A 27,746-nucleotide genomic window follows, 5' to 3' on the forward strand; every position below is an offset into this window, starting at 1 on the left:
GATTAAAGACGAATGATAAGATAGAAATGTATGTTATTTTAGAATAGATAATGTATATAAAATTTAATGTATATGTAGAGATAATGAATTGATTGTTAAATATGATATAATCTGATAAGAATGTATATACTGGAATGTCACGTCAAATCCAATGTTTGTTTGTTTGTTTTTTAATTGTTTTATAAATAAAAAGTTTAAATAAAAAAAAAAAAAAAAAAATTGACTTCTAAGTCCATTGTTCAAATATGTCTCCAAACTTAAATCTTGACTATTGCAATGCGCTCTACATGGGGCTGCCCTTGAAAAGCAACTAGAAGCTCCAGTTGGTCCAAAATGCAGGGGGCCACATGGTTTTGTGCAGACTGTGGTGTGTACATGTGTCACTTCTCCCACGGGAGCTGCATTGGTTGCCTATTTGCTTCCAGGTGCAATTCAAGGTGCTGATTGTCATCTTTAAAGCCCTTCATGGCTTCAGACCAGGTTGTCTGGAGGCTGTCTCTCGCCGGTCACATCCACCCGACCCACTAGAGTGGGAAGGCAAGGAATGCTGCAGGTCCCATCTCCCAAAAAGGTACATCTGGCAGGACCCAGAAGAAGGCCTTCTCCGTAGTGGCTCCCTCCCTCTGGAACATCAACCCTCTGGAAATTAGACTGCCCCCCACTGTCTTTTGCAAGGCCCTGAAAACATAGTTTTGTTAGTGGGCCTGGGGAACCCAGAGTGGAATGGAACCCATTAAAAGTTGATTTGAGTATGTGTTGTTGCTGGGGGGGGGGTGTTATTTCATTATTATTTTATTATTTTTTATTTTTATTATTTTTGTATTTTCTATACTGTGTTTTTATTATTTGCAAGCCACCTAGAGTCACTGTGCGCAAGTAAATGGCTATATAAAGTATCTTAAATAAATAAATAAATAAATAAATAAATAAATAAATAAATAAATAAATAAATAAATAAATATTGCTCCTATTTGTGTAAGTCAAAATTTTAACTGCTCTTCTTTGCTTGTAATCTTTAGTTTCTTCTGCTTCCCCCTAGAGTCCAGCCTTCAAAAGTCTACTGTAGTTGTTTTAAGAGTTTAAAACAGCAGCATTTTCTCTTAGGAAGGATTCTTATAATTAATGTCAAAATCTTATCTGGACCCTTAATCCATTTGTAACTTTCCAAAATCAACATTCTAATTGCCCTTTTGTTGTTTATTTCATTAAAAAAAATACAATTATATTTAAAGCTTCTCTCACGAAGGTTTGAAGAAAACTCACCAGGTAGTTTCTGAAACTTGTTGATCAAAAGTTCCTAATAGCTGAAAAGCAATTGACAATAGTAATTTTCCAAAGAAAAATCTAAGACTCTAAAGGTTATATTTAGTTAGTATCACTCTGCTTTTAAAAGATCAGTTCATTGATAGATTGGTTATAGGTATGATTTTGGAAACTGATTAGAAAAGGAAATATGTGAACCCAGTGTCCTTTTGAAGGGCACTGACTGTGGTTCGAATGAAAATGGCTTTCTTTTATCTCCCAGAGCTATAAATCCACTGGAGACCGCTATCTTGCTGTCTCCTCATGAAGAGCAACTATCTGCAGAACTTGTGGGCAGTCTCAATTTCTCTCCTTGTCTGGAGAGAAATTACAAAAAGCCAGTCTACTCTCTGGCTCTTCATTCCACTATAGTCAGCAGCTCCACTTTTAGCAGAAGTTTCTTCAGTTCACTATTTCTTCTCCAGAAGATGGGCAATTTGCTATCATAGATAGATTTAATGTGTTTCCACCTCTTTGGAACAGAATAAAATTGCCAGAATTGTGCAAGGAGAGATCAACAAAAATCATACCTGTAACTAATCTAGCAACAAAGTGGTATTTTATAAATGGAGTGATACCAATTAAAAATAAACCCTAGAGCCTTAGGATGCTTCTTTTGGATTACTAAAGTACTAAATTAGCACTGTGACAAATCTTTTGAGGTAATAAATTGGCATTAACTTGTTGAATTGTAATTAATTCTATGGTTGAGGAAAAAAAATCATATGTCTGTATGAGTAATGAATTATTCAGTTTAACAAACTTATTGAAAATTCTGTAATTTGAAGCAAGGAAGATAGTATTGCTTTTTTTTTTTGTTCTATCGCATTACTTGTTGCCTGCTTTCTGAATATTTAGGAAAGCAACTGAAAAAAATAATAGGTATGTCATGTTTCTTGTTAACAAAATGTTTGTTTCTTGTTAACAAAATACTATACATCTCTATCTGCAGCAGGATTTTCACAAATCAAAAATAATGCATTAACCAATATTTGTATATAGACATTCAGTGTAGAACAGGTAGTTCTCATTTAGCAACCATAATTGGGACCAGCAACTCAGTCAGTAAGTGACAGATCACAAAGTGTAAAATCAAAAGACTATGAATCTGGTTACAATTTTACTTCATTTTTCCTTTTTTCCCCACTCCCTGCTCATTTAATGTTCACCATGGTTCTGGAATAATTAGCAAGAAGTGAATTAATGTTTATCTTTACACTGATTGGAGAGGAAGGGATTACAAGAGAGCAAGTAGGCACATAGTGGTAAATACTACATAGCAATATGCTGGCTATCAATAGGCTTCTCACAGGAGTTCCTTAGGAGGCAAACAAAATCCAAAGACGTGAAAGAGATGCATGGAGGCCAATTAAAGTCACAGAATTGAGCTTGTTAACTTATAACTTAGAACCTTGGGGAGAAGCACTGTGCTGCTGTGGAGAAAAGCAGCTCAGGAAAGAGATTGGTTAAGTAATCTCTGCTCTGGTGGGGGCAGAGAAAAATGGGTCAGGCACAGAACAATGGGTACTAATTGACTTTAATGGCAAACACAAGACTAAGGGAGGCAAACACATCACTGAAATGGGGATACTGTGAAAGGACATAAATGGGCATTGGTTGCAAAGTTATTTCCAAGTTTGTAAATATGGGAACTGGTTGCAAAGTAACTTTGAATGGTTGCTGTCCAAGGTATTTGTTTAGTGAGGTATCCCACCCACCAGTCATTCCTGATCTCAAGGTAAATATAATAGAACATTACAAAGGACAATTGCATTGTGCAATAGTTGACCTAGAATTCATTAGAAATTCAGTACCATTTCTTAGAAATTAACAGAAATGAATTGTTCTTACTAGAGCACATACTGTATATTAAGCACTATAGAAGAATGCCTTAGTGTTTGTTCTCAAAATTCAAGAATGTCTTAGTGAATATGTATTGTCTATGTAGGTGCACATGCATACACAAACACATAGATATTGCTCTTTCCCCACCCCATTCTCAGGATTGTATTTCATGCATCTAGTGAAATGAATTATGATAGATGATATCTTACACTAAAGCAAATGGTTAATCTTTAAAGTGCCACAAGACAGTTTGTGAAGTTTCATAGTATTCTAAGATATTTATTCTAAAACAACTGAATCTTCCAAACATTTAAGAATATGTAATATATTTATAATTTATAAACTGAGAGGTAATAAAAATATGTAATCTTAAATATTTCATATTAACAGGGCATGCTATTTTTTGCAGAAATAAGGAAAAAGTTAGTATCAAAAATATTCTATTTTAAGTAGAATATTTTTGATAGCAACTTAAGCATTCTTCTGTAGCATAAATTGATTACTTTTAAAATTTATCACATGATTTTAATACAGTAACAATCAAATTCATGCAACTTACTCCTACAGGCTGAAAAATTAGTCCGTCCACTTCATGAGAGACTTCTCTTGCAAAATTTCCCTCAAGAAGCTGCAAGAAGCATCAAATGATTGTTAGCAATTACAATTAAGAAGTAAAACAACCCTGGCATACAGAAGAAAAATATCTAAACATCTATGCTTATTTAGTTATGGTATTTATATGCCACATAACTCCCCTCAAGATTATACACTGCATTTTTGGAAAGAATTAGCTTTGAATGTCTATTAATCGTTTAAAAAGCAGATGGTATTAGGAGATAAACATTGCAATAAAACAGTAAACACATGTTTTAATGTTCAGGAATTGAAGTCTGCACTGCAGAAGACATGAGGCCAGTTGAGATGTAACAGTCCTTGCCTTTTTTTTGTGCCCATGTTTTATCCTTGCTTCTCCCACACTAATTTCTAATTCATACCAATAGTGCCTTTAGGCATTACTAGTCAGCATCGTTTTAAATGCTTCCAAGTATGAGTATGAAAGTCATTTTACATGTGGCCATATTACGTTTTACTCATTCTATCTGAATGAATTCTGAATTCTGCAGTTCAACTGCAGAAAATAAAAAATAATCCAACTGAGTTAGGGGTCTGAGGCTTGAGCCACCCATTCCTCAAACATGATCATGAGATTAGATTAGCCACAGTTTATTCAGGTTAAGACATAACTAAATTATTGTGAGTTAAAAGTGAAAGCTGCCAGAGGAGAGGGAATATAAGCATTTTACAATAAACATTTTTGTTGTTGTTGTTGTTCCTAGTGTTTTTCTGCAAGTGTAAGGTTTGCTTTTATCAGATCAACCCAGTACTGATCCATTTGGTTGGAATTGACCAACCGACTTATTGCCTAAGCCTGACATTGTGGGCTGAGAGACAGCAACTGAGAGAGAGCAGGCTTTCATGAGTAAGATAGACTAAAACTCAGTCTCCTGGTTTCTAACCTGGAGCCTTAACCACTGGACCAAACTGGCTCCCACTAAGGTAAGCAATATAACTTTAGGTATAGATTAATATAACTATGTTCATTATTATGCCAATAAGATCTCCCTTTTGCAGGCTTATTTTGTTTTGAATAGTCTTTGTAGGACCACTTTTTCCCCAAATATTTTTTTTCTTAACCTTCTTCATTTCCTTATAAAAGCCAATGAATTTATATCTGAAGTTGCTATAAATCCTTAACATTTTTTAAGGTAAATATCGATTTCTTCTATTAGTTGGGTTATCATGTATGAATGAGGAAGTCCTACGAATGTTAGAAGTGAAATCTACTGATATGTACTTGCTATAAAAAGCTGCTCTAAATTTAAACCAAATAAAATCTCTTTTTTGTTAAAACTACTGGTCTACTATGTTTATTCTGTCTAACTATTAATATGAAAGACATCACACTGCTTAAAAAGAATAAACGTAAGTTCAAAAATCCATTCTTCTTCAGACCATAGTATTAGAGCAAACATTAAATAAGTATCCTCTGATTAACATATATTAAAACTGCTAACAATAATGGAAGTTTTAATTAAATGAACTGATGGCAGGCACAAGATTGAGAATGCTGTTATACTAATATTTTTTGTATAATTTGGATAATACAACATGAACTACTTATAATTGCAAAAAAAGGATAGCCATGTATATCATATATACGGGGGACAGATAATAATATAATCAGCAAATACAAAATACACATAACATTATAGAGCAAAATATATCAAAACAGTTGTTGAAGACAATAGTAATGTGTTTTATTTTTATTTTTCATCTACTAGTGCATATAATCAAATGCTATTTATTGTTCCAGAGCTAAGGATTTTTAAATAAAATACTGTTTTACCATGAAAAAATAAAACTGAGTATAATCAAAACAAATTCCATTCTGAATTATATTGAGAAAACTTAGTCAAGACCATATCTGCAATAATTTTGTATCAGACGAGGAACATGTAATGAGCATGTGTGTGTGCGTATGCGCACATGTGTGTGTGCAGATATTAGATACACAGACATACCACATTCTGGTATTCATGCCCAGGCTTTTTCCAAAACATATTTCACAATAAAAGCATAACTCTCTAATTAGTCCGATAAAATTAAGTTTAATTTAATTGGGAAGGGGAAAAAACAAAAGTGATTTTGCACAACATTGTACTACTATGGAAAAAGGACCTGTTTTGGGTCATAGTAGAATTAGTATGTAGACAACAAGGTGGAAAGCTAGACCTCTTCCTAAGATATAAGAGTAGATGGAAATATATAATATATAATAAATTAAGACCCAAGAGAAAAAAACTGTTTGGAACAGTGAAAAAACGTCTAGCACAATCCTCATACTTTAGACAAATTAAATGAAATACAGCTGTGAATAAATTCTCATCAATTACAACAGGACTATTTTAAAAATGGCTAATTTTAGATTCAGCTACCACTAAACATAAAGCACAGAAACATATGTAATGTTTGGATAGCCAATTTGGGGTGACTTTTTTAATACATAAAAAAGCAGTCTTCAGGCTCATAATGATGCATGTACATATTTGCCTGGAGGGAAATAAACAAGATTATAATTAATTGTATAGAGGTAAAAAGAAAAAAAAAAGGTATCACTCAATTCCAAACTGATTCTGGGTGGTAAAATAAACCAAAACAATACAACCAACAGAATAAAAACAAAATATAATAATTATGAAAATGAAGAAATAAAAGAAATAAACAAGAACCGATGGAAGATCTGTATAACCACACCCACAATCAATCTGGCAGGAGCCTCTAACACCCTAAGCCAGAGGTAGGCTGTGCTGGCTCAGGAATTCTGGGAGTTGAAGTCCACGAGTCATAAAAGAGCCAAGATTGCCTACCCCTGCCCTAAGCCTTTAAGGCAGTGGTTCTCAACCTTTTTAATGCCGTGACCCCAACCGGTCGTAAGTCGAGGACTAAACCGGTCGTAAGTCGAGGACTAAACCGGTCGTAAGTCGAGGACTAAACCGGTCATAAGTCAAGGACTACCCAAACGGTTGCAAGTCAAGGACTTTCCCTGCCCAGGAGCGCCGCGCATGTGTGGTTCCGCCCCCTGCGCCGGCCGAGGCGTAGCTGGCAAGCAGCAGAGATGGAGCAGGCCGACCACCAGCTGGCCCAGTCCAAGGGAGGTAAGGCACCCGCCGGAAAAGGGGAAAAAATGGAGGACAAAAAAAATGGCGGACAAAAAAAATGGCAGACAGCCTTGCTTGGCGACCCCCGTAAAATGGTCGATCGACCCCAAATGGGGTCCCGACCCACAGGTTGAGAACCACTGCTTTAAGGCTTTCCAGAATGCCTACAGAGTGGAAGCCACATGGAGAATCTTATTTCAGAGGGCAGGCACTGTGACAGAGAAGGGGTGGAGTCTGTCTGTTTCTGGCGCCCAAATATGACATTGTTTAACTGAAAAGACCCAGAATGACCAGCTCTGTCAGACTGAACGAACCAGGCTGATTCCAAAGGAAATAGGCTTTCCCTCATGTAATGAGGCCCAATGCCACATAGGGTTTTATAGGTCATAACCAGCACCTTGCATTTCTCTCAGAAGCATACTGGTGTCACATAGGCACATAAAGATCTGCCTATTATTGCTGATAACACTAAACTCTGGACCAATTGAAGCTTCTGAGTGGGCTTCAAGGACAGCCGTACGCAAAGTGAATTACAACAATCACACAATGAAGTGACTAGGACATTAGTGGCTGTCTGAAGTACCTTCCAATCTAGAAAAGTGGACAATTGGCATACTGGATGAAACTATGCAAAGGCCTTTCTAGCCAAAGGAACCACCTGTATCGACTGCACACCACTCTAAAACCATTTCTTTATCTGCTCATGCTTTTAATATAATAAATCAGACTGGCTAATGAAGAGGAGGGAAATTCACTGTGCAAAACTCTAAAGATATTATCACCAACTATAAATTAGTAACATAATTGGGGGTTTTTTTTCCAAAAAGAAAAGAAAAGGCAGTATGATACTGCTGCTTGCTAATAGCATCAGCTCACTAATTACTATCCATGATTCATTTGTAGCATTCCAAGCCTGATTAATGTCAGGTCAAGTTTAACATATGACAAGGTTTATTACTAATGTTTTGCTATCCCACAGCTTGACAGTCTTTCACAGTGAGCGCCATCTGTTACATAAGGGAATAAAAGTCAGAGCACTGCTAACTCTGAGTTGCTCTAGGTCAGTATGGTATGTTTTCAAAGCTGTCCAGGGCAATTAGGCTAATAATATTTGGTAGTAATTACTAACTTTAAAAGCTACTCATATGATCATATACTTTATTTCATTTGTAGCAATACTCCTATAACATGGCCTTAAAACAATATTACTAATCATCCGTATCTTATAACTGCCAGGCAATTATAATGTGCTACACAGCGTTAAGTTTTACCATCAGCAATTAATCCTAAATTCAAGTCACAAAACTGGAAACAGTGCAGCAATACCCATGGCTCATTAAATTTGAACCCAAGGTAAAATACTCTATGCCCAATACATCACCACCTATGGATACTCCAGCCTCTGAGTTTACATCTCAAAAACCTATTAATAGTTAGTCTTCAGTTAACAAACCTAATTAGGATTGGAATCTCCATTGCAAAGCTATGCTGTCATTAAATGAAATATTACAGGACCACACTGCTTAGCGACAGCAGTTCTGGTAGTCCTGGTTGCAGTCATTAAGTGAGGCTCTCATGCTTCTTATGCCTTATCCTGCTTGTCTCTGCTTCAATTTCCCCCACCAGCCTATGGGCACTCTCATCTTTGCCCTTTTGTCCTCCCTGCACTCCGCCACCTACCTTAACTGCCCCCACCATCCATGGAAGATCTTTGCAGTCTTCTTTCTCCCACTGCTGAGGGGGCATTCCCAGCTGAGGCAATGCTGGCCCTTTGTGTGGCCTTTCCAAAGTAATGTTGGAGTGGACACATGAGGGTCTCATAAAAGGCAACAGCTGCCTCAGTCCAATGTATCTCATCAGCAGTGGGAAGAAAAAGAACTCAGTCGGAGTGAAAGATGTAGGCGACAGAGTGCAAGGTGGCCAAAAAGCAAGGGATGGGAGGAGATAGATAGATAGATAGATAGATAGATAGATAGATAGACAGACAGACAGACAGACAGACAGACAGACAGACAGACAGACAGACAGACAGACAGACAGACAGACAGACAGACAGATGAGCTGAAGTGCATACTGCAGTCATAACTGCAGTCAGACTACCAAGTGTCCCGATTTTGATCATATGACCACAGGGGATACTACAACAATCACAATTTTGAGGACTAGCCACAACATCATTGTAACTTTGAGTGGTCACTGAATGACTAGTTTGTTAAGCAAGAATTACCTATTATAGTGTTGGTAATAGAGTGGTGGATTTAACATTGTAGAGGCTTTAATTTTTTTTCCCAAATAATGATTTTTTTTCTGTAATATTTTCAAAAACCTTGTGTTTCTATTTAAAAAATAGAACCACAATAATTTCCATGGGCCTTAGTTCCAGTGAGTAAATACAGTATGCAGTTTAAAGTAACAAGAAGCCCTGGATTCTTCGTAACACCGTTTAAATTACACAGCTTCAGCTTCAATCTTGACAATAAGGATTGAATTCACAAATTATATTTGAACCCAGAAAAGAATTGCAAACTAGCTTCATCATATTTAATACACTCAAAGTAATAAACTTGAAGCTATACTAAAAATATTTGAATGCTTAATTCAACAAAATGTACACATTAGTACATTTAGGATACCTCAGCACATTTAGGAGAAAGGTATAGCACGTCATAGAAATACTCTTTGAAAGGTGCAATTTTTTCATTGTTGTTGCATGTGCTGCTGCTGCAGCTGCTCTTTAAAGCCCACAAGATAAACAGCAAACTCCCCCTTCTCACTGCTGACTAGTGCAGCCATACAGTCACAGTTACTCAGGGTGCATTCAAAAGGGAAAGAGAGCCAGGCATGACTGGCAAAGGGGAGGGCAGCCTAATCCAAGCCACAGCAAGCGCTGAAAAAAAAAAGTGAGATTTTCAAACCAAATTAGCAAACTAGACGAGCTTTGTTCTGACTCATCTTCTTTTGTAATTAGAGCATATGAAAAGTAGTGTTTTATTTAGCCCTTTTTTCTCAATAGTTCAGTTCAAGTAAACTAATTACTGCACCACATATTCCTTTCTTCGGTTATATGTAGACTAATTACCCTTTCAGGGGATAATTATCCTGCCCTCCTCCCCACCCCCAAATTACATTTTCTACCTTCCAAAAGAGACAGAACAAGCAATGCTAAACATTTTCCACTTTTTCCATTTCATGAATGAGAAAAATGAGAGTGAGATATCATATCCTAAAATTTTAAGACAAAAGCTATTTAATATGCTAATCTGCACAACAGCATCAACTGGTACAGGTTAAGATTGAGAGCACATTGTGACATAGTGCCTGAGCCATGAAAATTACATTTGGTCTCCTTTGGAAATGTACCATACATGAACATGATCTGCTCTCCATATATGTTATAAGTAATAAGCCCTAATGCATATGTTAAAGGCTGAGGAGATAGGCATGGTGTTCAGTGAAGGCTTTAAAGTAGGGTGAAACAATTAAGCTAACTTGCAGATCATCATCTACAAAGCTGAAGCTCAAGCGTCTTCTGACACTGAAGCTCCAAGTTAAGTCCCCTTCCTTTCCGAGATAGATTTCATTACCGTGTTGCATTAAAATGGCACAAACCGTTAATAAAAAATTTGATTGTCAGTCAGGCTTGTGTCAGTACTGCCATAAATGGTGAATTAACATAACAGTAAGCTATGGAAAGGAGGAAAAATGGAAGCAAAAGAGACTTGGAAAATAAAGATATGCAATACAGGGTTTTGCCACAATTTGTGCCAGTAGTTGGTCATTAAATACTAAAAGAAACATTTTTGCAAGGGATGCTTCATGGTTTTTATCTGCAAATTAAACTAATTCAGTCACTCATTCAAAACATAAGCCAAATGCTTATTTGAATATTGTAAACAAATCAAAAAGCTATCTTACAGGTTGATTGTTACACTGGCTTAAAACTTTAAATATCCCAGTTGATTTTTAGATCACTATTGACTCATTGAATAAGTAATGCTGCCCTGTTGCCTAAACTGAATTATTAGAATATCACACAAACTGAGACTTCCGGTCCTGCGCAGTAGCGACTGGTTGCGGGATTGCAGACCGCCGCACCCCCGCAGCTAACTTTCGTCCTGTCTGGAGACCCTAATGAGTCCAAGCCGCCCTGGAGAGGTGGTGAAGAAAGAAGGGTGCCCCGGTGACTCTGGAATGACGGTGGTCGTTCCGTTCGTCTTGGGGAAAGTCTTCAAATCTGATAGGAGAAAGGCTGTATTTCATTGATCAGCCCAACCTACTTGCAACCGGAGTCCAAAAGAACTAACCAGCACTACAGTAAACAGCGTGCTTGAAACTGGGTGAGGAATCTAATTTTCCTTTTCTATCCTATACTTAATTTCCTGGAAAAGATCCCCAAGAAGCAAAATACCTCCAAAAGTGAAGGAGGGGGACTTCCGCCCCATCCTTATACTAACAGAAGCAGCAAATTAAAATTTCTATGGAGGATCAAAATATATGGTAGTGAAATAAATTTTTAAACTTGAAAGCTAAAATTTAACTTTGGATAAGTTTAAGATTGTGAATGGTTAAGACTCTCATTTTAAAGACCATTGTTCATATTGAAAATTAAATAGATGTTGACACCTAGTGGTGGATGAAGATTATGACAGCTATGATTTCCATAGAGAACTTGCCAAAACCTGGGAAAAGCTAATCTGTGTTTGTGACCTTCAAAGCTTTAATAATAAAGAACAGCTGTGACAAAAAAAGACAACAATCTGGGCTGCAGACAAAGAGAGAATTACAAACTTTAGGGGGGGGAAATCTTTTTTGAACTCTTTGGATTACAAATATCTATTTAATCGGGACTCTAAAGCTATTTGCAGATAAGAAGGAAAACTTCAACTTTTGGCCATCATGAATCAGAGACATGTAGACAGAACACACCAAGAAAACATAAATAGCTCAGTAGGAGATATATACTATACTGCAATTAATTCAAATAACAGAGTTCAAATCACAAAGAAATCCAAAATAACTTTGAAAATACAAATCAATCTAGCTCTAAGTTAACTTTACAACAACAAAAACTTCCAGGAAACAACAACAGAGAAGGAGCAGACAAAACAAATAAGTGGACATAAAATGAAAAATAGAGACTCAAAGACGGAACTTAACAAAGCAAGAAAAGATGATTTAATCCTAGTGGGGAAAAATTTACAAGAAATGGAAAAAAACAACTCATCCCTTAAGACTACAAAATAAATCTGAGGACAAAAAAAAACAGATTGGACAAAATGGAATGTATAGGTGTTGAAAACATCAGAGAGAAAGGAAGTGATAAGAGAAGCAAAGGAGAAAGAGAAAAAGATTTTCAAGAAACATGGAAAGGCAAAAGCCTCACATAGAGACATTTTATTCGATTTACTTCTTATACCTACAGCAACAGTCAAGAATATATGGAAAAACTTTTTGATTCAGCAAAACACATTGATCAAGAAAGATACTGGTCAAAGGAAAAAGATCAAAGTGAAAATTAAGAAAATAGATGATGGAATCTACCAGAGAGAATATTTAAAAAAAGAAACATTTGTTTGACTATGGTTAAAGAAATAGAAAAGATTCTGAATACATATGTCATTCTAAGAGAGAAGAATTCCTTAAATGATACTGTACACTTTCCCCCTTTTATTTTATTTCTTGATATAAGTAATAAAATACTGCTGAAATGGCCTAGATGAAGGAAATGTTTTAGATAATTAAATGTGTCTGAATTTATGGAAAATATAAAGTATAAAAAAGAAAAAATGTTTTGAATAAGAGTTAAAGGATTAGATGACTAGACACATTAAATGGAATATTTAAAGATTAAATATATTTTTAATCATGGTTAAAAAGAATAAGAATATATATTAGCTTAGAAGGAATATATATTTTAAGTAGTATTTTACTTTTTATGCTTCTTTACTCTTGCTCTTTTTTCCTTTTCTTTACTGTTTTTACCTATTCTTTAAGAAATGTAAAAGTGTTGAGATGGTTTATATGGGGAAAATGGATTTAAATCTTTAAATGTAATTATCTGTTGAGAAAATCTTAACCAGCAAGAATACTTTGAACTTTATGGGAGGAACAAATCTAAATAAGGACTGTAACAGAATATAAAATGAGGCAACCAGAATGATTAGATAAAAAAGAAATATTATATTGATGTGATCATTTCTAGGAATATTGGGAAAAATCATATATGTAATTGTTATTTATCAAAATAATAAGAACTGTATTATTTCAAGGTTTGCAAAGAAGATATTTTGGGGAAAAGAGGGAAATCAACTAAATGTACTATTAATCAATTGTTAATGATTTTTCTTTACAAATGTAAACCCAGAAAACACACTGTTTACCAACTATTAAGTGATTTATGTTTTCAAAAAATCAATAAAATATATGGGGGAAAAATAGAATATCACACAAACTGATTTACATGCTTCTTTTTTCTTGACAGGGTTACCTCAAAAATGAAAGAAACAGGGTACAATAGTGTCTGGCTTTAGATACTCATCAGTGAAATTGTATAAGCAACTCTCAGTGCTTATTTTCAGCCCAAAGAACTGACAGCTATAGCAACCTTATCTGCAGTATTCCAAAAAAGCAAATCCCAGCAGTCAGTAAATTGTGACTGTGTAGTTTATTGTTCAAGTCAGAAATGGAGGGGTGGTATGGACAGCTGTTAAGAAAGGAAATGAAGGAACTGTGAGAGAGAAACAGGAGCAGCTGGAGGGCAACTAGGAAGAAACAGCAGTGAGGGCAGATTCCGGTAATACAAATAAACAAAACAAAAATCCTATGTGCAGTTCATCAGCTTCGAAACCTTAGTTCTAGTGTATTTTATTTTGATTTGGAACTGAAAGCAACACTCTTGATGAGTGTTAATCATGATTCAGTCAGGATCATGTTTCATAGCATGACTTGAAATTAAGAAACAATTAGTAGCTCAATATTGGAAAACGGAACGTTTACCTACTATAGAAGAATGGTCATTCAAAGTCTCGAATTTAGCAGAAATGGCCAAGATTTCCGCTTATGTGAAGGATCACTCGCAAGAAAGATATATTTTGGTTTGGAGAAGATGGATAGATTATATTGAGCGTAAATATGGGACTAATAAATATCATTTGGTTTTTGAGTAAATTTTGGAATATTATGGTTGTATAAAGGTTAGAATATTTTATTTAGTATTATTTTTAATTATTAAAGTGTTGTTATTATTGTTTTTAATAATTGTATTGTTTAAAAGAGAGTTAAAGGAGGTTACAGATATGTTATTTTAATAGTTGATTAATGTTAATTAGAGTATGATTATGTTATTGTTAACCCTGTGATTGGCACTGGGAAGTGAGGGGGGAGGGAGGGGGGTGGAAGGGCGGGAAGGGGAAGGGGGGATTTATATTGTAAAATTTTATAAAATCTTTAATAAGAAAAAAAAAAGAAACAAGTTCTTACAATGCACAGGGGAAAAAACAAAAACAGTGAAATAACAAGGCAAAGAAGAGAACAGTGATCAAATTAATAAAAGCAAAAGAAATGAATACTACTAGGTATTTTTCCAAGGAAATGGAGATAGCAGAAATGACAATGCAAAACGGAGAAGGCATAGGGAGGAGAGACAACAGTAGAAGATAGTGACAAATAGGGGACAAATGAGAATGAACAGATGGAGCTGAGAAAAGGCAGAGAAAATAATGCTATGTCAATTCTGGCAGAAAATACAGGGCTGATATAAGTGATTCAGACTTACTGGTGGACTAGAAAATAAAAACAAAACTGAAAATAAAACAAAGGAAGGAGTGGGGGGGTCGTGATTTTGGCAACGTAATAGCTCCAGATGGTGTCAACTGTTCCTCTCTCTAGCTATAGAAGTCAGTGAGTTCAATAAACACATATTTCTTCTTGTCTCTTCTAATTTTTTTTTTGTTCTATTCAATGTTTAGCACATTTTCATTTTACAATGACAAAATGCTAATCCATCCTCTACCAATTATTATTAATTTCAAGTCTGAAATATCATTATTTCAAAACTCCCTACTCTACTAAGATAAGAGGATGGAAAACAGTTCAATATTACTTTCTAGAGATGAGCAAAACTTCAGAAAATAACTATAGAAATATTAAATGTGGGAACAGAAGGCAGATCCAATTTGCTTACCTCTTCCTCAAGTCCCATGCCCCTTACCCTATTTCTTCTCTTAGCCTTATAAGGTAACCAAATATATTCTTCCTAGATGGATTTATAAATATGCAGCAAGATAGAAATCTGCAGTTACAGCAATAAATAATAAGAAAGTGACTAATGCTTACTAAAGAATAATTACATAATGATAATCTTTAAATCCAAGCACAAAATTCAACTTTCTCATTATTAATTATATGGCTCATGATCAGGCGCCATTTCCATGGGAAAAACAGAAAAATCTATTGTGCAATGCACTTTGATTAAACAGACTCTACTAAATGATTCAGTATTAAAATGCCACTGAACATTGTTGTTTACTCTGAAGTTCTTATCATTTTCTCTGTTTCTAAGGTTCAGAAGAAAACACAAACTTATTTAACTAAACAACACATCTGCATACAAGTTGGCATCAGCAAAACCCAAAGTTTGCAGGAGGCCAAAATACTGAGGAAAAAAAGTGCGGGAAGACCCTTTAGAACTCTTCAATATAAAAACTGCATCTCTCAAAGACTTATGACCAGGGCTTTTTTTCTCACAGAACGCCCAGAACAGAGTTCCAGCACCTTTTTTGGATGGAACCTTATAGGGTAGGCAAGGTGGGTTGTATGACGTGTGTGAGTTCCGGCACTTTTTTTTTTTTTTTTAGAAAAAAAGCACTGCTTATGACTGATGGTAGGAAAAATAGGATAACATGATTTTCCCATGAATGGGGACCCTTGGCATCTATAGTTCAACCCATTAATTCCCAATTAGAAAGGCTAGTGCTGATGCTGAGAATTCTGGAATGAAAGTCTATTCATCATGAAAGGGTTTACCCTGGGATAAAAGAATGGAATTCTCCTGGATAATGTATGTCTGACTAAATAAAATTTAACAAAAGCACTTTGCATGACGTAACTATTTGCCATGGCAATATACTTAATAAATTTAGTGCAGGCCCAACTTGAATATATTTAGTGTTAGAAATCATTAGCTATTATATTTTCCTCATATATTAATTAAGTTTAACATATATTCTATTATAGGACAGGACTACATTTTCCAGAAACATCTGGAAATCTAATGACCACTGAAAATATAGTCATATAGACTATAAAGGACGCTTTGGCGTAAGTACTATAATACATAACTGTTACTAACACAGAAGGAAAAAATGAAAAATGAAATGATACTTCTGTTAGAGAGCACAAAACATTCAGATTTTGTGTATTAAGACTTCGTGATTCCATTAACTGAAAGGTTTATTGCTTGTCTAATGAGTTTAATTTCAGACTGAAAAGCTCTCTTATTCATTGAAGCATTTACCAGTTGAAATGATAAAGCAAAGCTGTATGCCCATGTTGATAAGTTTTCCAGACTGACATTTAGTGAATGATACAATAATAAGTTATGTTTTGTATATGAACTTACAAGTATCAATAGAACAGTAATTCATTTCTTAAGTATATCATAGTGGAAACAAATAAATAAGAACAAATGCAAATCAGCACATACTACTATACATTTTTTTAATAAAAAATATCAAAAGCAAGTGAAGTAATACATCAATCTGGCATGTCTCTTGATTAACAGGATCATTAGGTCAGCAAAGGCCATATCTCTAATACATAAGAGGCCTGTATTCAATCTTTCCAGGCCTGATTCTTGCCCTATAATCAGGCTTTAATAAGGAGATTTATTCATGTTATTTATGAAATAATATTTATTTTTGCTATTTCCCAACCTAGGCAAGAATTTTGCAAAGCTGCTGACAGTTAAATACTCACTAAAGGACATTTTAGATGTCCTCCTTCACACTCTGCTATGTGTGGCTTTATTCTTGGCCCCTTGCTTTTTCCTTGAGAATTTGAGGAAAGAAACATTTTCTCAGAAAATAACTGGCAATGTTATTCATTAAGAGATCAAATTCTGACTTAGTTGCATGCCTGATTTAGTCCTGCACTTTTCTGAGAATAAAAAACATAATTAGAAGCTGGAATCTATTGAAAAGCTATTTCTACACATGTACATGTACATACACATACACACACAAACAAACAAACACACTTTAAAAAGCATATGTTTAAATTTAGGAAAGTCTTGTAAGGCTTGAAGCATTATATGCTAAGAAAATTACTATTCAGCAGATATCAAGAGTTTTTTTTTACCTTTTTTGCAACGTGGATGTCAAAAAATGGTTTGTTACGAACACTAAAAGGTTCTTGTGCTTTGTCAATTTGACCATTCTTCATCTTATCATGCCGTGGGAGTATAATCTCTTTTTCTATACATGACAGACGAATATTAAAATCACATTCTCCAACTGGTTGTCCCTGCCAAATTAAAATATCAGAAGTCCATAAATACACAATTTATAAAAAATTAGCTTGAAGGCAAGAAAATTTCACTTGGGAGTGTTTAACTCAACAATGATTCTCTAATACTGTCACAATTTTGCTCTAGCAATAAGATTAGAAACAAAAATAATGACTGGAAGGGAAACAGGACATCTCCTTTCCTATCAGAGTTCAAATCATTCTGAAAACAGTTTTATATTTATTGATTTAAGAACGCCACTTCAAACTAGGGACAAATCTAACTTATATTTTATTAACGGTCTCCTTTCTTTTTTGTGCCCAGTAGCACATTCCTACGTCTGCACAGCAAGATTTCAATTATCTAATTTTTTCCTTCATATTTCTCTGTCTTCCATTTTCGTTACTCCACTTCTCTTTTTAGTCTTTCTCAAGTAGATACATTCAGTCCATGTTGACCCTTCTCTTGCTCTGGAGCCTCTAGAGCAGTATTTCCCAACCTTGGCAACTTTACGATGTGTGGACTTCAACTCCCAAAATTCTCCAGCTAGCAACGCTAGCTGGAGAATTCTGGGAGTTGAAGTCCACACATCGTAAAGTTGCCAAGGTTGAGAAACACTGCTCTAGAGTCTCTTTCAAGAGTATTCCACATTCCCTCCACTTTCCTTATATAAGTTTGTTCTCCCATCAATTTCTCTACTTCATTTTTTCCCATCATCCATCTATAATATTCCCTTTACTGCATGAATGCCAACAATTAAAAAGGCTTTCACTCTCCCAGTAAGGTGTAATGTACTGATGGATAATGCATTATGGTCTGTTTATTACAATGGATCAAAAAAGTTAATGTCGATTCAATCAGAGATGTATTGGAGACTAACAATATACGCATTCTCCATTCTTCCTTTCATTTACACACAAGTGTATTTATTGATCTCAGCAAAGCTTCGATGATGCCAATAAAAACTGTGGGTAAGAATTCAGAGGGCAGCAAAATGTATAGAGAGAAAGGGCTGTAATTATCCTTATAGTTTACAGGGACAGTCTACTACAACAAGCATGGAGTACAATGATTGATCTTGCCCAGAAATTTGAACAAAAAAACAGCAAATGTAAGCAGTCACTCTAACCAAAGAGATATTTTGACAATTCATACCTTCTCCTTCAAAAAATACGTCCTTTTCCCCCTAAAGTAGGTTATACTTTCCTTATTACTTAGATCCTTTTTAAAACCACCCATTAGAAATGCCAATCCCACTATCCTCCTGCATTTCCCAAAACTGCTTCCTTCCAAATCAATATAAGACACCCATTCCCACTTAAAACAATACTAAGAAGTTTTATGTCTCAGTATAGAAGTTTCTTTATTAAGACTGGTATGTAATCTTTCTTCTACTTTAAACTATTATCTTAAATACATGGTCATAAAATAACACTTAATAAAATAACATAAACTGACCATCCAAAGCAAGTAATCTAAATATATTTCTTATACCAATCTATGACATATTAATGATTCAACACATTAAAATGCATTTAATATCAGATTTCACTTTAATTTCTTAATGCTGACCTTTAAATAATGAAGTTGGGTTTCTACAAATAGCACAGCTAATTGAATTGAGGGCTACAAATATTATAAGGTAATGTACAGTATATACGAAGGGGTTTGTGTGTATATGTGTGCCTGTGTGTGTGTGCGTGCGCATGCACGCATGTGTGTTCGTGTTGTTCAAATACAGAAACTGGCTATGCACACACATACATACCGTAGAAAGTTAAATCATCAGATCCAGATAGACTCCATTTGAAAATATTTAAATAACTCCAAAGTAAAAATGTCTGGTCTAATCAAAATATTTCACTTTTACCAAAGAACTGGAAGCAGCAATTTTGGTACTAGAGTTTTAAAGAAGCGTAGGAGGATTTTCAGGCTAAGTGTATCTGTTTGGGACAAACTGGTTAATATGTATGTATTTATGTATGTATTTATTAAGCCTTTACATGCACAATTCTTGAAGAGAAATCCCTATGGATTTTGCAAAGGTAAACCTCAACAATTTTTCTCTGTAATTTCAGAGTATAAAGAAAAACATGGACAGAAAAGAGTCAACAGAAATGGAATAATCTGAGGAGCTGTCTCACTCCAGTGGAAGAAGCCTACTTCAGATCCTTGTGCCAAAGGATTTCAACTGGAGTCCAAGAGAACCTTTCCTGCTATGGCCCCCACCCTTTGGAATATTCTCTCCAGAGGTGAGGTCGGCCCCCACCCTCTTGGCTTTCCAAAATAGCCTTAAAACCTGGCTCTGCCAGCTGGTCTGGGGTACCCAGTAATGGTGCTCTATTCTGAGGATGGCAGATGGGATACAGAGAAGATCCCACCCCCCAAGTCACCAGTCCTTTGGTTTTTAGTCTTTATTTAATCTTTCTTAATTTTAATTGTGTTGTATTTTATTTCTATCACCCTGCAAGCCACCTAGAGTTGCTGCAACAGTGGGGTGAGCAGCATATACATTTAATTAATGGAGCTTCCCACTTTATTCTAGTAGAATCTTTCACTGAAAGCCTGAACAAATTATTCACAATAAAGTAAGCCACCTGTTTGCACGTAAGAGCCACATTTAGTGTTTCCTTGGTTTACAGCAGGACAATGATGCAGAGCAAACAAGTCACAGCATTTATGTGGGAGCAGCCATTATTTTCTTGGCTTTGTTGGAAAGGGACTAGAGATTTCTTTTTCTTTTGAAGTCTACTTAAAGTTTACACTACAGGTTTCATGAATTTCTTGACAATTTTCAACTATCACATGTTTGACTATCACAAACGGTCCAGAGGTCACTGAGTATTCATCAAGAGGACCAGTCACTTTATAGTCAAACTGATTAAGGAATAGAAAATAATTCCTTGACCCAAACCTTGTACACCCGTGATGCATTATTTTGGTATGTAAGAGAAAATAAATATCTCTGATATAGCTGTTGAAAAACTGCAGATCATTTTGTGCCAATGCTAAATGCATAAATCATCTGTAATTCAAAAATGAAATCAAAAATTTAGACCACACTCACATTCTGTAGCATTATTTATAAATTATCATGGTAAGTTTTGTCTAAGAGAACGAAATAATAGTCACTTATTTCTTAATAATGGACCATATGTGTGAAGAGGCTGTCCATTATTCTCAAGTTATTTATTCAACATGCAAGGACGTTGTCATGGTCATTTACATCCTGGTATAAATAACATCAATCACCACAGATGTCATAAGATTACATGGAAATTGGATATGCTGTACCTAAAGTCTGCTGGGAGGAGTCCATTTAATTGAGGCGCAAACACTTTAAACACTTCTTAATTAAAGTATTTGCTCAATTTCATGGTTCATTTGAAATAATTAGTAATACTTTACTAGCAATAAAACAATACTGAAGCATAAGAAATAAAATATTTAGAGTTCTATTAATGGGAAAGTCTCGGTAGTTATAAGATCACAAGCTAGACACTGTATGGGGTTGACCAGATACATGCAAAGACCAGACAGGAGTAATGTAAGCAGGTCAGAGAGGCAACTCAAGTATGCCACCATCAGGCCAAGTTGCAACTGTGGTTGAGAACAGCTGCCAGAACCATTGGTCAATCATCAGCATAGAAACCTGTCAATTTAGGAAAGAATGACATCTACTGTTATTTCCCCAGAACAAAGGCAAACCCAATTTTATGAGCTCTGCCCTTCCCTCAAAACATGTGGCCAGGAAACACAGTATAAGTAAAGTCCTGTGAAGCCCCTAGCTTTCCTACTAGATTGCCAACTTTAACTAAAATCAGTCCTTCCTCTCCTCAGTGAACATGTGCATATGACATATTTGTGTGTCTGCAGGTGCGTTTGTGTAAGTGTAGTTTACATCTATCAAAAAAGCTTCAAAGAGTTGCATGGTTGGGATAAAAAATAAGCTGAATTAATTACTAGTAATTTAAATTATGTGCCTCTAAAATATGATTAATAAATAAAAAGAAAAGAAAAGAAAAAATAAATTGAACCCCCTCTAAATAAACCCATAATTCTCTATCACACATAGAAACATTCAAATACATGCATGCACCCATTCCCCACCCTCTTCTTTCAAGCATCAAATAGGAAAAATACTGAATGGAGATGGACAACAGGAACGATAGTTGAAAGGGGTAGAGACACAAATGAACAAAACTAGATGGAAGTAGGTAAGGGGGAAAGGTAACCGAGAATGAAAGGAAAATGAGAGGTGCCCTATTTAAATGTTAGAAACATAGCTAAAAGTCACTGGGCAAATCTCCCCTCCCCAAATAAACTCGTCCTCAAAAGCAGTCACACTTTTTTGTATAGCTTGCAATCATCTGAAACACCTGCCCATTTCTTTTATTTTCTACAGCTTTTACTATTCTTAGCAGCCCCCTCATTGATCTGGGAAAAGAAAGCCTAGTCTTTAAATAGGTAATGTTTCCAGGAAATCTTTTCATTTCAGTATTCCAACTTTTCAATACCTGACCATTTCTAAGTTGGTATTTTTAACATTCAAATGCCAAACATGAGCAGAAGGAAGGGAGGGGAAGGGAGGGGAAGACAACACAAGATATTAAAGAGACCACAAGATGGCTCTGATCTGCTACAAATAAACAGCCCTTGGTTCAAAATATTACAGGATACCAAAAAAAGAAATCAAAATTTTATAGATTCCAAGAATATTTTTTTAAAAAAACATTCTGAACATTCACGACAATTGTTTGCCACACAAATGAATGCCAAACACTCTGTGCTATAACTTATACAGAAAAATAAAGAAGAGTTAAAGAGTTAACACAACCAGAAAACCAAGATTAGAAATCTAGCAAAAATTCTTGGTTATATGTATTTTGCTATTTTTATAGAGAAAATTTCCTGAAAATATACACAAACACATATACATACAGACATACATACATACATACATACACACACACACACACACACACACACACACATTGGAGGAAAGAGTAGCTAATGTCACTGTACTTGATAAGGAAATATCTCATTTCAGATGATGTAAATTGTGAGTCTCAAGTCTGCAGCCTATCAATGCTTAAACCAATATACTAGAACTGAGTTTAAGGACCTTGCTTGTAATATATAATGCAATTATGATAGATCTCAAGTGACTTGGATATACAACTCTAGATAAAAGCCTTAGTATTTTTAAATGTTACAGCAACTGCACAAAATATTGTTAGTGCAGTATTCCAGTGTTTTTCAAAGTATGTCTTTTGAAGAATAAACCAAATCCTAATTCCATCCCTCACAAGCCTTTTCTTAACTGTGCCTACATTAACAAATTTGGATCTCAAATTTTTGAAGCTTTTTTTTTAAGCTGAAGGAAGTAATTGAATTCTCTTACACCTATTGCAGAAATGGTATAAGAAATGGGTAAATTAATTCATCACATGCTGACTAAATTATCAGCTCAGACTTTGATTTTTAAGACCAGAATGACCCGTATTAATTAGTCTGGCCTCCTGTAAAGAAAATTACATCTCTTCCCATTATTTAACCTTGAAGAATCCAATTTGCATTTAGACAGAGCATGTCTAAGAAAAAAATAACTGTCTTCATTTTGAATAGTACATTTTATTTCTCCTCTCAGAACATTAAAGAACTACTAAAGTAGTTGTACTTCCCAACACCCAAAATCTTTGGATCAGTTGTTTTGACTAGCTTTTAATCTCATCTTTCCATTATCAAGAAGAGAAAACTGCTTTCTGTTGTCAGTTAGAGAACCAAAGATCATCAGCAATAGCACTTTTTATCTTCTAGGAAAACAAGGGGGAGGACAGCTTAGTCCACTCATATAAGCTGCCTTGTGAGGGTAGCAAACAGTCTATTATCAACAAGAAACTGTGAGCATTTCCCTCTTTGCTAGTATAGCACAGCAGGATAATAATTAGCCTGGACTCAACTTTATTTCTGGTATTGTCAAAACATTTTTTGAATTAAAGGTTTCCTTTCTTATTGTTTTCCTAGTAGCTTAAATCTCTTAGTCTTTAAATAAAGAGGGAAGAGCCATGTCATTTAGGTGCAATTCCACTTGAGCTAATGGTTCATTTTTCAAGCCACTTTAAATCGATTAACCTGATCTCCTAAATAAAGCACATGAACCAGAGTTGCCTTAAGTTTGCCTTTAAGTTTAATGAGAAAAGTTTATGTTTTAGAACTCCACCTTGTGTAAATGTCAAAGAAAAAGAAGACAGTACTGACAGCCCTTACTTAAGCATGTAACACGTATGTGTGCTTGAAGTTTTCTTGGCAGCATTTTCAGAAGTGGGTTGCCCTTGCCTGCTTCCTAGGGCTGACTGTGAATGACTGGTTCAAAGCCACATCGCTGCTTTGTGTCCAAGGCATGGCTACAACTCGGTCTCCCAATTTCTAGTTTGGTGCCCTAAATCTCTAGAACAAACTGGCTTTCTGCCCATGTTACTTCTTGCCAAATCAAATATTATTAACCTTTTATTTTTTGCAATTAAACCTTTATATCTAGCATAAAGACAGTTTATTGACTTTAACAAATCTTTACAGCTTGGCTGCTGTTAATGGCCCTTTTCCAATAAAGTCTTGCTTCTGCTTCTGCTTCTGCTGATAACATATAGGCTGAACTTGTCCTTCAATTGGAAGCACAATGCTGTTTAGTAAAGTCCCTTTAGAGCAGGCATGTCAAACTGCCGGCCCACGGGCTGTATGCGTCACGCCAAAACTGCGCCCACCCCATTGCCAGCAATGGGGAAAAAGTCACGATACGTTGCGCGACATCGCGAGTTTGACATGCCTGCTTTAGAGGTTCCCACTGAATTCAATGCAATCTAAAATATTTTGACACAAACATTACTGATTGCAACCACAGATAGTATACTAATAAAATGTAGCCTGCACCACAGACCTTCCTTCTTTGCTTACTGAATCAAACAACCTTTTGCATCTTCAGTTCAACAACTTCTAGAACATCTTAGCTTTATTGAATAAGAATGAATATTATCAGAATCTTTTCTGATAATAAGAAAAACTATGTTTCAGCAAAGAAGCAAACAAGCGATCCATAAAAAATAATTTACTGAATTAAAAAATAGAATACTGTATTGACAAAATAGTAATGAGAGGCAGAGACAACAATGGGCTCAAAATAAAACAAAACAAAACAAATAGAACAGAGAGCAATAATTGGCACACTTTCAGTACATAACACAGGTTTTGCCTTCCCTTCTATTCTGGGCATGCTAAATCTATAACTGGAAGTTCATTCAGAAAATCCACTGTTCTCTCAGTTCAATAAGGCAAAGCTACTTGTACTTCCCAAGTTCCCTAAATTTATTGATTTGATTTGATTTGATTTGATTTGATTTCTATAGCCGCCTATCTCAGCAAACGACTTTGGGCAGCTCTAAATAGTCTACCTAAAAATGAAGTTACACCTGCAGTTCTTCATCAATTTTCTATATCACCCCATTTCTTTTTTAAAAAAAACATCAAAGTTTATCTTAACAGAATTCTTCAAGAACTTTTAGAAAAACATGGACTAACTTTAGAACTCCGATTAGTTCTATCATTCAAACCACTGTAAACATATTTGAAAGTGCATACTATATTTCCACAAATATGGCACTCTATTATATGCTTTATATCATTTGACTGATGTGATTGTGTGCATTCTTCTGGTCTTTCCAATGGCACTCTTTGATTTATCTATATTTATTAAAAAACATTCCTCCCTTCTAAACCTACAGGTTCCATAGTCAACTGGGATAATCAAAATACAACATACTTACACTGAATTTTATTATGTCATATATCAAGTACCGAGGAACTACTTGACCATTTACCTTGTCAATTATCATTTCCTTAAAAAGAAAAGCAAAACAGTATTTTAATACTCATTCAACAACTTTGGCAACAGTTCAACAATTGATTTTAATTAAAGATTAGTTTATGATTTCCACAACTGATTTTAACTAAAACATTCTTTCATACTGGACACTGTTTTCAACATGGTTGATTTGGTTTATTTTTGTCTTTTGTCAAAATCAAGAAGGCAACTGAAAAGAGGTAAGTGGGAATAAAATGGTATAATGCAGCAGCTTTCTTAGAATTTTATCATTTATTTTTATATTCAAGGATACAATTTACAATATCAGCATTTTAGGAATAATTTTTGAAAAGCAGATCCATTTATAATTCCTGTTCATAATCCCTTGCAGAAAATAACTGAAACTAGGAACCCATAAGATTATACCAAGATATAATCATTCTGAGGCAAAGCTACAGCTGTACATTCATCTGAATAGCAGATTCTTTCTTTCATTAACATGAAATCAATCAAATTCAGGAATTACAACATTATTGTGCCGAAGGCAGTAACTATTATGAGCCATGATGCAGAATCTGACTTTGACCTTGAATCTGATTATGTTGCTCCTGTCTGTGCTTCAGGATTGTTAACCCCAGGAATCAGTAAGCTAGGATTCAATTGAGGCTGAAGAGCCACAGACATTTCCTGTTCCACTAGAACAGACAGGTGACTATGCACAATGCCCCCACCTAAGTTCTAGGTTTAGATATATACCTAGTCAAGCAGAACAACAGTCCTTGTTGAGGCTCTTCACTAAGCAAAAGGTGAGGCATGAGTAATTGCAGACAGCAGTCTGCAGGCAGATTTAGATAGCATCTTTGCAGTCTTTGTTGGAGACAACCATTTGGCTTCCCAGTTCATGACTCTTGTTCCTGTTTCTTGTTTGTGACTCCTTGACTGGCTGACTACCTAATTTGGCTTACTGTGACTCATGGAAAATATTTGGAATAGGATAATTGCTTTTTGGACTCTAATGACACTTTTCAGGCAAGCACTCTCTGGTAGGCTTTTGAATTACATTTCAGTCTGTTGTATTTACTTCAACTACAGTAAATACTTCAAGTTCTGAGTACTGTATCTGTGTGTGCCTGTAACTTTGAAAGAGAACAATAAGAGAGAACAGTAATCTCTGTGAAGATTTCTGTTTTCCCTATTGTGTTGCTAAGGAAACAAAAAATAACTATGGGAAGGGGGAATTGTGTAGGTTTATTCAACTGATGCGCCGAACTGCCAATAAAGGAGTCTGAAGAATGAATAGATTTAGTTGCAAAGTGATTATATTTAACAAGCACCTTGGTATTTTAATCATGTGCATGTGGTTTTCAAGGCACTAAATAAAAACAGCTTTTATTCAGACCAATATTAAACCTAAGAGCCTATGACTCTTGTTGAGACTTATACTTATGCTGCAACGACTAATATGCCCTCTGATTTATTCTTAAATATCTGTTAATTTGTTCTTTTGGTCTTTTTTAATCTTCCAGGTTTAGATGAAGAAAAACTTTACTTTTGAAACAAAAACCTCTCCCACTGCACTGAAGTCATTGGTCCTGGGAAGAGACAGCAAATCTGGAAAAGATATTGCACGTCATTGGATTGAAAGTTATGGGTTGGGTAAGGGAACTCATTACTGCCAGTTTAAATAAACCCAAGTATGAAACTGTATAAAGTGATGGTGATTAAAGATTTTAAAAGATATATCGTGATTCATTTCTTTCCCCATAACCACCATGACCATCACTGTGGTGTTACTGTAGGGACAAAATGAAGGAAAATGCCCCCATGTGAATGGCCCTGAGCTCCTGGACAAAAGGCAGAACATAGGTTAAAATGAACAAACATGCCTAAAATACTCAAGAATTAAATCAGCTAAGAAATGATCTGTAGATACATGTTGCTCTAACAGCAGGGCATTTTTGTAAAGTTCCATAGTAAAATAAATATAGTAGTATCTCTTGCCCAGGACCAATTTCAGCCCTTTTCATTGGTGACTAACATGACAGAGACACATTTCACTACTAATGATCTATCACAACTTGTAGCATAAAGAAAACTTGCTTTGTAGTGGAATTTTTATAAAATGATGTACTTGCCACCAGACAAATTCTCTAGAATCTATAAAGTTACTTCAAATAGGCTGAAAATGTGAGCAAAAAGGGACATTTTACCATGTTTGGTGTATATGTAAAAAAAGCCAAAACATTGTGGATACAAATGCATACATGCATAAATCAGAAGATTCTAAAGATTAAAATACAACTAAACCAGATTCCGCATGGAACATGAGGAGATGGCTAAATTAATTTTTTTGATTGGGGAAAAACATTTATAACTGCCTGGCAACCCCTTGCAGACTTCTTGCATGAAGTGGGGAAAAATGCACTCATGGTTTGTGATTTTGATGATTAGAAAAAAAACCTGTATCATAGAAAAAGTGCTCTTTTGCTTTCCTTTGTAATCACAGAGCAAGAATTAA

General features: G+C 35.2%; 1 protein-coding gene across 1 annotated transcript in view; it reads right to left on the bottom strand.

The window, feature by feature from the left end:
• The window catches only part of RNGTT (RNA guanylyltransferase and 5'-phosphatase), a 122,880-nt gene that overhangs the window by 49,294 nt on the left and 45,840 nt on the right, over window positions 1-27,746 (bottom strand). Inside the window, exons 10-12 of the mRNA XM_015826119.1 lie at window positions 25,191-25,262; window positions 17,223-17,387; window positions 3,707-3,775 (exon numbers count right to left, since the gene is read on the bottom strand). Coding sequence (XP_015681605.1) covers window positions 3,707-3,775; window positions 17,223-17,387; window positions 25,191-25,262 — 306 coding nt within the window. The remainder of the gene's footprint in view (window positions 1-3,706; window positions 3,776-17,222; window positions 17,388-25,190; window positions 25,263-27,746) is intronic.

Source organism: Protobothrops mucrosquamatus, unplaced genomic scaffold (genome assembly GCF_001527695.2).
Source record: "Protobothrops mucrosquamatus isolate PMUCROS unplaced genomic scaffold, P.Mucros_1.0 scaffold_206, whole genome shotgun sequence".
In the NCBI taxonomy this organism is placed as follows: domain Eukaryota; kingdom Metazoa; phylum Chordata; class Lepidosauria; order Squamata; family Viperidae; genus Protobothrops; species Protobothrops mucrosquamatus.